Genomic DNA, 13,171 nt, shown 5'->3' with positions numbered 1-13,171 from the left:
AGTGCCCATCAGCAGATAGTGGATTAAAAAACTGTGGTACATCTACACAGTGGAATACTACGCTGCTGTAAAAAAGAAGGAACTATTACCATTTGCAATAGCATGGATGGAACTGGAGAGCATTATGCTAAACGAAATAAGCCAGTTGGAGAAAGATAAATATCACATGCTCTCACTCATTTATGGAATATAATAAACAACATAAACTGATGAACAAAAATAGGTCCAGAAACAGAGAAGCATCAAACAGACCATCAAACTTCAGAGGGAAGGCAGGGTAGTAGGGGGAGGCGGTAAGAGATCAACCAAAGGACTTGTACGCATGCATATAAGCATAACCAATGGACACAGACACTAGGGGGTGAGGGAATGTGCTGGGGGGTGGGAGTGGCCGGGGAGAGGTCAATGGGGGAAAAAGGAGATATATGTAATACTTTAATCAATAAAGAATTTAAAAAAAAAAGAATTTAAAGGCAACTGAAAAATTAGAATATGTCCTCAGTTATTTAAAAAAAATACATATATACTAAAGTCACCACTAATCCTTCTTGGAAATTAGGTGGGCTATAAATATATAACAAGACAAGGGAAATATTTAAAATCATCATTTGTGGAAATGAGAGATACTTGCCTCCTTTAATTTTCTATAATTCTCAATTTCCTCTCATAAGCATCTCTAGAAGGACAAACTCCATTTTCTAAACTGAATTTTCTTAAAAGTTAAAATCAAGTTCAATCAGCACCTTTCACAGATGGTGGCCCAACAGCCCACTAGTTACTGGTTAAGCTCATCCTACAGTCTAGTCCAGGGGTGGGCAAACTTTTTGACTCGAGGGCCACAATGGGTTCTTAAACTGGACCGGAGGGCCGGAACAAAAGCATGGATGGAGTGTTTGTGTGAACTAATATAAATTCAAAGTAAACATCATTACATAAAAGGGTACGGTCTTTTTTTTTTTTTTTTTTAGTTTTATTCATTTCAAACGGGCCGGATCCGGCCCACGGGCCGCAGTTTGCCCACGGCTGGTCTAGTCTCTACATTCCCAATCTGGGGTTCTCCCCACCACAGCCACTGAATGACTCCCAATGACTAAACTGGCCCATCAATTACTCAAGCCAAGATCACTCATGGTTGACAAAGCCAAAGAATTTAGTTTAGCCAAGTTTCCAATAGGCAAATACTAAAGTCTGAAAAATGACATGTGACATCCCAACTCTTAGAAGAAACCACTATGTAACCCAGAAATTCCTGTCTGGTTCTTGCCAACTTTCCACTTGGGCTTTACCTACCCTTTTTTTAAAAAAAATAATCATTTTCCAAGGATATGTTCTTTCTGTTTGTTTGCTTGTTTGTTTGTTTTGTTATTTTAGAAAAGGAGTTGGGGTAGAGAGAGAGTAACATCAATGTGAGAAACATCCATCAGCTGCTTCCAGCGCCCACTCCAACCGAGATCAAACCCGCACCTGGGTATGTGCCCTGACCAGGAATCAAACCCGAAACCTTTTAGTGTATGGGACACCACTCCAACCACCTGACCACTTTTAAATGCTATGAGTCTGTCATCTGCACACTCCAGTCAGTTCCAGCTGCCCCTCCAGTTCTAAGTAGCTCCCTCTTCCCATTCGGATAACTCATTTTTAGCCTAAGAAGTAAGGCTGGGGCTTCATGGAGCCCCACAAGAAAAAAAAAGGAGGGGCGGGGCTTTTCTATGCTAGCAAAAAATAGAGAGCTTAGGTATGGTTTTATCATGGTACAGATGGGGGAGACTAAGGCCCAGAAGGGGGAAGGAACTTATTTGCTTAAAATCACAAAGCGGAGACAAAATCCAGCAAAATCCAGCAATCAGACCCTGTAGGGCACCCACACTAGCAGGCACCACATGTGATGAGCCTCCCATTTAAGGCTCATCACAGCCCTTTTGTGGTAGGTGGCAGTTTTTAAATGTTGCCATTTTTTAAAATGAGGAAACAGAGGCCCAGAAAAGTTAGTAACATTTACTCAGTGTTGGAAAGGCCAAGCTACCCAGATTTCAAACCCCAAGCTCTTAACCTCTACACCCCTACCACCTTCCTCAGGGGGCTGTGGCCAGGTCTGAATGGACAGAGGCAGAGGACTTTCAGTGCTCACTCCATCAGTGCAGAGCCATCAGGACTGCTGTTTGTCTACTATTTGTTGAGTGAATGAATGGACACTCCCCTGAGCTTCACCATCTCATCCTCCTATCTTGCTCTACAGCCACTCAATAGGAGTGATCTCCGTCTGTGCCTGTATATGGCAGCAACAATTGTCTACTCACCACACAGACCCAACAAGGCCTAGGCATTTCATTGGTGAAGTGTTATGAGTGCCAAGGATGGGACTGGACATCGCTTTCAGCAAACAATTACAAGTGCACTTTTGTTTGCCCTTCAACAATTCATTTGTCATTCTTTGTTACTTATCCTTAGAGAGGAAATATATAAATACAAAAGTATAGATAAGCCTAAAGTTCTCTTCAACTACTCCTCACTCCCATCTCAGTCCCCTCCTAAGAGGTAACCATGCTGCCACAAGACATGTATTCTTCCAGATCTTAATCTATGCATTTACATACATAGAGACATAGTTTTATGTTGTGGTTTAAAAATAAATAAATACAATCAAATTTTATGTATCATTCTGCTGCATCTTTTCTTCACTTAATGTGTCCTAAAGATATTTTCATGGCAGTACAAATAGATCTCCCTCAACGTTTTTAACTCCCGCAAAGCATTCTACAACATTCTTTTTCCAAAACTTACTGCGTACAACCCATAGAAGGAAACATATTACCCTTAATTCTTGTAATGTTTTCTATTCTGTTCTATTCCATTTTATAAAATTCTGATTGCAAACTACTAAGTTGAATTTCATGAGCTGTCACGGGTCACAGTCTGAAAGACACTCTTGAAAGGATCTGTATTTACACAATCCCCTGAGGATAATTCAATTTGTTTCTAAGTTTTTCCTTTTACAATGCATACAGGACTCCTGTGCACATGCATGAGGATTTCTTGTGCATAGATAACAAGAAGTGGAACTGCTGGACCAAAACATATTCATATTTTTGAGTGGGCAAAGGATTTGAAAATATACAAATGGCTAATAAGCACATGAAAAAATGCTGAACATCATTGTCATTAGGAAAATGCAAATCAATACCACAATGTGATACCATGTCATACCTCCATGGATGGCTACCATAAAAGAGACAGACAATAGCGAGTGTCGGTGAGGCTATGAAGAAATAAGGACCCTCATACACTGCCTTGTCCTGAAGTTACCAGATGACCTGGCAGACATCAGCCACTTTGGAAAAGAGTTGGACAGTTCCTCAAAATGTTAAATACAATGTTACCATATGACCCAGCAATTTCACTTCCAGGTATATACCTAGAAAGAAATGAAAACATATGTCCATATAAAAACTTTTATATAAATAAATGTTTATAACAATATTATTTATAATAGCCAAAAAAAAGCAGAAACAACCCAATGTCACAAACCAATGAACGAATAAACAAAATATGCTACATGCATACAATGGAATATTATTCAGCCATAAAAAGGAATGAAATGCTGATACCTGCTACAAGTCAGAATGATAACATATGTGAATACTGAATTAATATTAGAGGGGCCAGGGAAAACAGGACAATCGGGGTGAGAGGTCATACCATAATATATTGGGGCTGTGGAAGTAAGATGAAGACAAAGAGACATGATGGACTACCACTGGATCCAATTAAGCAGGAGCTGCAAAGGGCCTGGCTCTAGCTTATGCATAGTAGATTCTCAATAAGCAAAGAAGCTATTGGTCAAGTTCTCTCCAAGGTAGGACTTGATTACACCTGCTGTCCAGGCATAAATATTAATTGTGCCATCTCCCTCTGCAAAGAGCCCAGGTTTGCACAACAAATAATATAGTCACCCTTTCAATTAGGGTCTGTTGACTAAAAGTAGCAGCCTGTCCCTAGCAGACCTGGATAGACAGCCATTGTCTCAGTCGGGCTCTCCTCGGCATCCTTCCAGCGCCCTCCAACCAGGGACCCAAAGGGCCCGGCCTTAGAGCAGCGCTAGGCTCCCACAGGCCCTCCCATGGGCGGAGATACTGGCCCCACCAGCAATGTGGAGTCCAACTGCCTCTTGGAACAGGTCCAATGGGGGGCCACTCTCAACCATTATTGATATTGATGTTGATGATGATGATGATGGCAGCTCAATCATTTTTTAGGCACTGATATGACCACTAGCCCCATTTCACAGATGGGAAAGTAGGCTAAGCCACCCTCCCAAGGTCACCCAGCTAAAAGGACCTGGATGTTTTTTAATCTTCATTGTTCAAAGTATTGCCTATGTCCCCCATTTTCCCCCATGACCCCTCCTAGCCCGCCTCCGCCCCCACCTCCAGGACTTGGATTTGGACCCAATTCTGTTCAACTCCAGCCAAGGTTCTTAACCACTGCACTCCATTGCCTCAGTCTTGGTGGCCCCATAAGCGAAGTCCCCATGATGAAAGCGAACCCCCAAACCAGAATGCTCACAGTCCTGCCCCCAGCAGCTCCCACGGACGTGCACTCCGAGAGGCCCCCTCCCTCCTGCCCCGCACACCCTCTTCCAAGAACGGCCCGCAATACGAAGGGCGAGTGTGCAGTATCGACAGGTGGGTCCCCAAAGAGACCCCCTCCCAGAAACGCACCCCACACCTGACCCGGTCCAGAAACACCCTCAAGAGCGAACCCCATCAGCGGGCACCCGACCCCGTTATCGCGAATCCCTCAAACCCGGGCCGCACCTGCAGCCGCTGAGCGTCCCGGGGAGGGTGACGTCCTCTTCCAACACCGAGTCCATCACGGACACAGAGCAGGTGGTGGCATTGGTGTCCGTGGCGGCCTCGCCCCTGGTTTCTCCTGCGGTGGCGACCCTCCCGGCTCTCCAGGTCCCCGCCCCCTCCAATCCAGCTCTTGTTCGGACTCCGGCGGCGCCGCTGGAATTCAAACCGCAGCCGCCGCCATCTTTCCCGGCGCCTCTTCCTACGGAAACGAGGCGGGACCAACGCGGCGCGCGCCGTGAAGCCGGGCAGGGAAGCGCGGGCGGGCGCCATCTTAACTAAGGGCAGGACGCCCGCACTTGGGCCAGTAAAGCTAAGGAAAGAGGGGGCCTGTGGTGGCCATATTTGATGAGGGCAGCCTGGCCGAGGCCCGGGAAGGCGCCATCTTTGTTGAGGGCAAAGGTCGGCCACGGTCCGTTAATTTAAGCGGGAGCCGAGCAGCGGGCCACTCGCGGACCTTCAGATTTCATAACCGCCTCTGTGCTTTTCTAGAATAGTGACCACGAACCTTACAGTCTGTTCTTCCAAGTTTCTTTTTTCCGCCTTCAATTGCAACTCATCAGACAAGCCGGTGCCGCCTCCCTTTAGAAAAATCCTACCTGTGGAATCCCAATTCAAGTAGTAATGTGCACACTTGATTTGAAGCAAGCGCATTCCTATGAGCCCAGTGGTCGGCAACACTTCCTCTCCAGGCTCTCCTAGTGGCCATTACCTTTAGGTCTCAAACGCACTTGAGGTCTGTAAACTGAGTCCCCGCAAGACAAGGCCACTCGCCCCGAGTCCTGCACAATAAACTGTGAATGGAGCCAGGCCGGGCCGCCCCTGCATCAGGGCTCTGCGTAACCTCGCTGCCTCCTCTAAGGCACAGGGCCTCCCTGGGCGCCTGGGTGACGGCGCAGAGCGTGGCCAGTGAACCCCACCTTCACCTCCCATCTCGAGGTTCGTACCTCCCTCTGCAGGCTGACAGGAGGGTCCTGGATGAAAATAACGTGGAAAGACGGGTTGACGGTGGCTTTCCCTGTTATCGTGTATATTGGTAAGTCCACCCTCGGCCTCGGCTTCCTCATTCTCCACTTCAAGTGTTTCTTTCCGAAGGAGGCCTTCTCTAATCCTCTCATCTAAATCAAGCCCTTCCTTGAATTCTTAGCCACCCTGCTGTTCCTCCGGGCGCTTACTGCATTTTGCAAGGACAGATTTCTGGAAGGGGGGGGGGGGGTGTTTGTTTTTCAATGTTGTCCTCTTGCACTAGACTGGCAGCTCCATGAGGGCAGAGACTATATTCTGAATTGTTTCCTGCTTTATCCCCGACACCTATCACAGTGCCTCCACCCAGCAGGTGTTTAAAAAGATATGTTGAGTGATTCAATCCATCTGGGAAATGGAGCCAAAACCTATCCTGCAAGGATGTGAAGATGACCTAAGATACCTATAATACTTCAGTCTAAGATACCTATAATAGTTCAGTCAGCGTCCTACATATTCCTATTCTCTCTCTCTCTCCTCTCTCTCTCTCTCTCTCTCCTCTCTCTCTCTCTCTCTGTTTCTTCATGAAACCTATAAAGTACATGTCCTGTGCCTGTTCCTCTTCCCGTCCCAGATCTTCAACCTCCTCAGAATCAGCAGTAAAATGACATCCTGAAGGACAGAGTGGGCAGGAGCCAACGTTTCCAGGAAAGGAGCAGTGCTTGACGCCGTGGAACCAACAGTTGCTGACAGCGCTAAGTCCAAGCAACGAGGCGAGTGTGTCCAAAAGCAGGGAAGCTGGCTCTGCCACGGACTCCCCGTGACCTTTGGCCGTCCACTCCTCTTCTCTGGGCCTCAATTTCTACAGCGGTAAAATAAGAGGGTGGGACTGGATGGATGTCTCAGGACCTCACAGCTCTGGAGGCCATTTCTTTGTGTGTTTTTCAAAGCGACTAATGCACAACCAACGCTGTTCTGGCGAGGGAGGCTGAGTTATACAACCATCATTTCTCAAATGAAGGAACTAACGTTCCATCCAGCAGATGAACGCTCTTGAGAAAGGAAACAAGGAAGAGGACGTCCACATCCTGAACATCTCTTTCCTGCCACTGTGGACAGGCACATCACATGCACCGCCTCATTAAACTCTCGCCACGACCCCTGGAGGAGGTCTATGCACCCCACTTCACTTACACAGGAGAAGACTGAGGCTGAAAGAGGGAAAGGTGACTTTCTCGGGTCTCTAAACGTCAGTGTCCCCATTGTTTCAGGCAGCCTGTCTTCCCTGTTTGTTCCTTTTTCTCCACTTTAGCATTTAGGGTTCAGAGGTGAGACATTTCAGGGATGTGTTCAGCAGACTCCGTGGGCAACGGCTTCAAGGTGGCCGTGAGGGAAACCTTAGTGTGGAGTCTGATTGCAGACTGGAAGTCTGGGTACCAGAATTCTGACTCTGGAGAGTCCTCCGACGGCCTGTGACCTGGAGTACCTTCCCTTTGCTTCTCCTTGATTTTTCCGTGTGTAAAGCAGGGCAGACAGTGCTGAGCTCACACACTTGCATTATCTAATTAGATACTTTGGGAACAATAAAGAAATATGAGCCTGTGAGGCGTTGTCCTTATGATTAAGCCATTGCCCCATTCAAAAAAATGACCATGTTCCTGAATTGTATGCTAAACCCTTTGGTGAACCTGGAAACTGAAAATAGAATCAGTCGTACAAAGGATAGGCTATTTGGGAAGTTGTTTTTCCTGTTTTCATGGTCAGGGATAACGCCCTTTGCCCTGTCTCTGTCTCCACACAGCTTTTCTTTCTGCCAAGCCTAGAGGTGACGTCATTACCACCAGCTGTCTGGGCTATCTGGCGCCATCTCCCTGACAACAGCCACCCAGCCACAAAGCTGGCATTATTATTTCCTTGGGCAAGGTCATATCAAATGGCTGTGAGGAAGTAGCTTGCAGCCAGATGTTTCTCATTAGGGTACAACCCTCCTAAAGTTTTAGCAGCTCAAGCATCTCATCAAGACACATGAGCTGCCATTGCTAACAGCAAGAATAACTTTAACTTTTTATAGGATAAATACATGCACATTGCTACTTTGCATTGTTTCATTTTATCCTCATGCTGCTGTGAAGTAGATTGGAATTATTGCCCTGCTCTACAGATGAGGAAACCAAGGCTCAGAGAGAGGAGAGATTTGCCAAAGGCCACCTTTTCCCTTTCTCTCTTTTTTAGCTTTGCATTTAGAAATAACTTCAGACTTAGGGAAAAAGTTGCAAAAAGTTCCTTGTATTGCCTTCACCTAGCTTCCTAAAATATTGACACCTTACATAACCATACCACAATTGTCAAAACTAAGAAATTCACTGAGGCAATATGATTACTACAGACTTTATTTAAATTTCATCAGTTTCCCATTAGTGCCCTTTGTCTGGCCAAGGATTCCACACTGCATTTAGTTGTCATGTCTCCTTACTGTTCTCTAATCTGTGACAGTTCCTCTGTCTGCTTCTTTCATGGCATTGACATTTCATAAAAATTCTTGCCAGCTATTTGATAGAATGTTTCTTAATTCAGGGTCATGTGGTGTGTTTCCTCGTGATTCAGTTGAGGTTATGCACTTCTTGGCAATACAAAAATGATGCTGTGCCTTTCTCAGGGTATCGGGAGGCAGATGGTGTTAATATGTCTCATTAATTGGTGATGTTAACGCTAATCTCTTGGCTAAGGTGGTATCTGCCAAGATTCTCCCTGGTAAAATTACTATCTACACTAATAAAAGAGAAGCATGCAAATTGGTGTCACTCTGCTACGCTCACCAACCAATCAGAGCGACTATGCAAATTAACCCAACAAAGATGGTGGTTAATTTGCATATGCAGGCGTGGAGCGAAGACTGAAGGCTCTGGCCGGAGTGAAGACTGAAGACTAAAGACTGAAGACTGAAGAGGCTTGGCGTCTCTGCTGTGGCCGGACCAAAGGCCTGGGTCCCAGGTGCCAGAGGAAAACCAGTGCCATCAGCCAAGGGAAGGAAGGCCTATTGCGCAAAATTTTGTGCAATGGGCTTCTAGTTTCCTTATAATTAACAAGAATCTTGGAGGTGATATTTGAGACTATGTAAATAGCCTGTTTTTAATCAAACTTTCACCCACTAATTTTATCATCTATTAATAATTCTTACTCAAAACAATGATTATGGTGGTATTTGCCAGTTGGTGATTTCCTATTTTTATCATGCCTTCTATATTTATCAGTTGGATTTCTAATGTAAAGAAGAGCTTTCTCTTCTCCGCCATTTATTCAGTTGTTAATTTAAATGCATATGGACTTGTGGATATTTGCTTTGTTTTGTGGGTTATAACCTACTAGAGGCCCGATGCACGAAATTTGTGCGGGGGGGGGGGGGTCCCCTCAGCCAAACCTGCACCCTCTCCAATCTGGGACCCCTTGGGGGATGTCCGGCTGATGGTTTAGGCCAGGGGTGGGCAAACTTTTTAACTCAAGGGCCACAATGGGTTCTTAAACTGGACCGGAGGGCCGGAACAAAAGCATGGATGGAGTGTTTGTGTGAACTAATATAAATTCAAAGTAAACATCATTACATAAAAGGGTACGGTCTTTTTTTTCAATAGTTTTATTCATTTCAAATGGGCCGGATCCGGCCCACGGGCCGTAGTTTGCCCACGGCTAGTTTAGGCCCAATCCCAGGGATCGGGCCTAAACCGTCAGTCGGACATCCCTCTCACAATTCTGGACCGGTGGCTCCTAATTGCTCACCTGCCTGCCAGCCTGACCTCACTGACCTCACTCTGACCTCACTCTGCCAGCCAGGTCACCCCCAATTGCCCCCACCCTGCCAGCCTGGTCACTCCTAACTGCTCTCCCCCACCTGCCGACCTGGTCGCCCCCAACATCCCCACCCAACTGGCCTAGTCGCCCCTCACTGCCCCCCTGCCACCCTGGTCTCCCCCAACTGCCCCCCCCGCCCCCCCGCTGGCCTGGTCAAATTAATTCAAAGTCCAGACTTTTCTCAAGATTGGGAGAAGAGCAAGAATTGCCCCCTATCAAGGGGACAGCATGTATATTATTGGGCTGGACAGAGTAACACACATCAACATGATATCACCTTAGACCTGCCAGTTCAACTTTCTGGGCTTACTTTCTTTTTTTAAATATATTTTATTGATTTCAGAGAGGGAGAGAGAGATAGAGACATTAACGATGAGAGAGAATCAGTTTGACTGCCTCCTGCACACCCCACACTGGGGACTGAGCCCACAACTTGGGCATGTGCCCTGACCAGAATCAAACCCGGGACCCTTCAGTCCGCAGGCCAATGCTCTATCCACTGAGCCAATCCGGCCTGGCAAGGGCTTACTTTCTTATTTGTAAACTCAGTACATTAGACTACAAAACTGACACCCCCTTCAGCACTGATGTTCTGTGAATAACTGATATGAGCTACCATGCATTGAGCTCTTTCTATGTGCCAGGCACTGTGTTAAACTTTGCATTCAATCCTTACAATAACCATATAAAATAGGGATCAATTTTGCTCCAGTTTTACAGTTTACAAAACTGAGTCTCAGGGAGGAGAGATATTTTCCTGGCCATACAGCAGCTCAGAGTGTCAAAGACTACTGGAAAATTCCTTTACATTCTTTCACCCAATAACCTCCACTCCCTTCTGACAGCTGTTGTTCTGTTCCATGTATCCATGCCTCTGTTTCTATTTTGTTCATTAGGTTCTACATATAAGTGAGATCATATGGTGTTGGTCTTTTTGTGACTGGCTTATTTCACTTAGCATAATAATCTCCAGGTCCATCCATGCTGTTACAAAAGGTACGATTTCCTTCTTTTTTACAGCCACATAATATTCCATTGTGCAAATGTACCACTGTTTTTCAATCCTCACCCAAGGATATGTTTTTATTGATTTTTAGAGAAAGAGGAATGAGAGAGAGAGAGAGAGAGAGAGAGAGAGAGAGAGAGAGAGATCCATGTACTATAGCTTTTTTAAGCCATACATCTACTTGGGCTGTTTCCAGATCTTGGCTATTGTAAATAACGCTGCAATATGACTCATAAGCATAGACAACAGTGTGGTGATGGCCAGAGGGAAGGGGGGCCAGGGGCTGGATGGAGGTGGGCAAAGGTTGGGGGGGATGGGGACATCTGTAATAGTGTCAACAGTAAAAATAAAGTTAAAACAAAAGACTATTGGGAAAACTCTCCAAAGGTGCCAGGAAGAGCTTTTGAGCACCCTTCCCAGCTGCACATTTGAATATGTAAAACAGCAGTAGCTGTAGGCAAAGAAGGGTAATTGAATTAATTAACTGTCTGGACTTTTTGCAAATTAAAAGCACTGATGTCTTTTTTTAAAATAGGTATTTTTAATTGATTTTTTTTTGAGAGAGAGAGGAAGGGCGAGGGAGAGAGAGAGAGAGAGAGAGAGAGAGAGAGAGAGAGAGAGAGAGAGAGAGAGACATCAATCTGCTGCCTCCTGCACACCCCCTACCCAGAGCCACACAGGCTAGGGCAAAGCACTGATGTCTTGATTGTGACTTGTAGGAGAGGGTGGTAAACTTGCCTCTCCCTTATGTGCAGTTGAGCGAGCAGGTTCCTAGGGAAGGACCACAAGTAAGTGGCCACGGCACCGACTTCCTCAATTTCCTTCCTCTTTTGAGCTATCTTTCCTTCCCAGTGCTTTCCTTTTGCTATGTGCTTCCATTTCTTTTCAAAGAAATCTATACCGAATGCGTCTGGCAGACATTCAGAAGTAGTAGCCAAAGATTGCTTGAACAAATTGCTGCAACTTCAGTAACATGACTTTTTTGTAGTTTCTTCCATTTTAGAGAAACACATAACTAGCTTGAGGAGCTCGGCCGCGTTGCTCTCCTTCTCAGTATTGGAATCATCTCAGTGCCTTTTTTTTTTTTTTTTAAGCTTTCATTGAAGCTCTCTCTTTTTATTGAAAAGGCAGAGTGGAAGAGAAATATCATTCATTGTAGACCTGGCATGTGCTGGAGTGCTTCACATATAAGATTTCATTTAACCTCAATGCAACCCCCAAGAGTTCAGCACCATTATTCTTTTACAGGTAGGGACAGTTGGATTAAGAGCCATCTATTAACTTGCCCAAGATCCTATGGTTGTAAAGCCTTCACTGGACTTCACATTTCTCTGCTTCCAAACTTGATGCTCTCTGTTCTGCAAACTATTGATTTTAGAAGTCAGTTAAAGAGGTTTTCTGCATTTCCAGAGTGCCTCCTTTAATTAGGTAGTAATAGCTAAGTAATCCATGTTGTTGGTTGCTGAGAAACTTAGCAAAACTGGGTGTCAATTGCTAATGTAACCTTTAGCCCAGGGTTGCTGGTGTACTTCTACCTCCTGCTGGGTGTACTTAACTGATACTTGAACCCTTACTTTAATGTTTTAACTCTCTCTTTTAACACAGCAAGGTGAGGTACAGATTATAAGTAAATGAAGTGAATTCTTCATGCAGAACCAATACCTGTTAACATTGCTACCTTTTCATTTTTACTGAAGGAAATTCAAAATGTCACTGTTGCCAAACTCTGATCCTTACTACAGAATTTAAAGGCCTCTCCATTTCACAAGATTCCTTTGGGGATTAATGGCTCATTGGAGTCTATACAATTTGCTTAATTACCCCAAAATTATTATCTCAACTAAACAGAGTCTTAATAGACAACCATTAATGTTTTTATCCTTGTCTGGAAGAATCTCATCTGTTGGTAGAAATAGCTTCTTAAAATGAAGCTGGATAATCCCCTAGCTATGGTGATAAAAAATAACAATGGCTCATTTAGAAAATGTTTGGGGGAAATTAAAAAGCTGAGCTATAGCCTGTTAGTTCTGAAGCTACTGAACAGAAAAGCAGGAAGGGGAAGGCACCGAAAGCATCCCCATAGCAGACTAAGTCTGCCTCCTACCCAGCACATGCCACAGTGTCTGAGGATACTCAATCCAGTCTGTGGGCGAGATCTCTCTGCACTGAAGGAATGAGTTTCATCGGCACCATTCCACTAAAGGAAATTTTGTGCTGTTTGTTCCTAGGGTCACTCAAAAACATCCCTACGTACAAGTGTTGCCCAAAACAACAGTATATTTATTTTTTGGTTAGCCTTTGTCTAATTCAAAGCCTACAAACTGCAGTGCATGTCTTCACCATATTTACCAGTGCAAAAACGACAACACAGCTAATTCAATCACTCGTTCATTCACTAACATTTATTGAGCTCTTTTTGGTACCAGGGCCTGTACTTGGCCTTGGAATTAAAAGATGAAGATAACTTGATAGCAGAGAGTTTCTTCTTTTTCTTCTCCTTCTCCTT

At 45.0% G+C, this 13,171-nt stretch overlaps 1 protein-coding gene across 1 annotated transcript in view; it reads right to left on the bottom strand.

Annotated features, from left to right (window-relative positions):
• Positions 1 to 5,055, bottom strand: part of CDK5RAP2 (CDK5 regulatory subunit associated protein 2) — a 153,939-nt gene extending 148,884 nt beyond the window's left edge. Inside the window, exon 1 of the mRNA XM_081103379.1 lies at positions 4,815 to 5,055. Within this exon, the coding sequence (XP_080959505.1) occupies positions 4,815 to 4,870 (56 nt within the window). The 5' untranslated portion in view covers positions 4,871 to 5,055. The remainder of the gene's footprint in view (positions 1 to 4,814) is intronic.
• Positions 5,056 to 13,171: the final 8,116 nt, after the last annotated feature.

This window comes from Myotis nattereri (genome assembly GCF_964212035.1).
Source record: "Myotis nattereri genome assembly, chromosome: 12".
NCBI classification, from domain to species: domain Eukaryota; kingdom Metazoa; phylum Chordata; class Mammalia; order Chiroptera; family Vespertilionidae; genus Myotis; species Myotis nattereri.
Note: the sequence above shows the minus strand (reverse complement) of the source record. Positions and strands in the feature narration are given on the sequence as shown.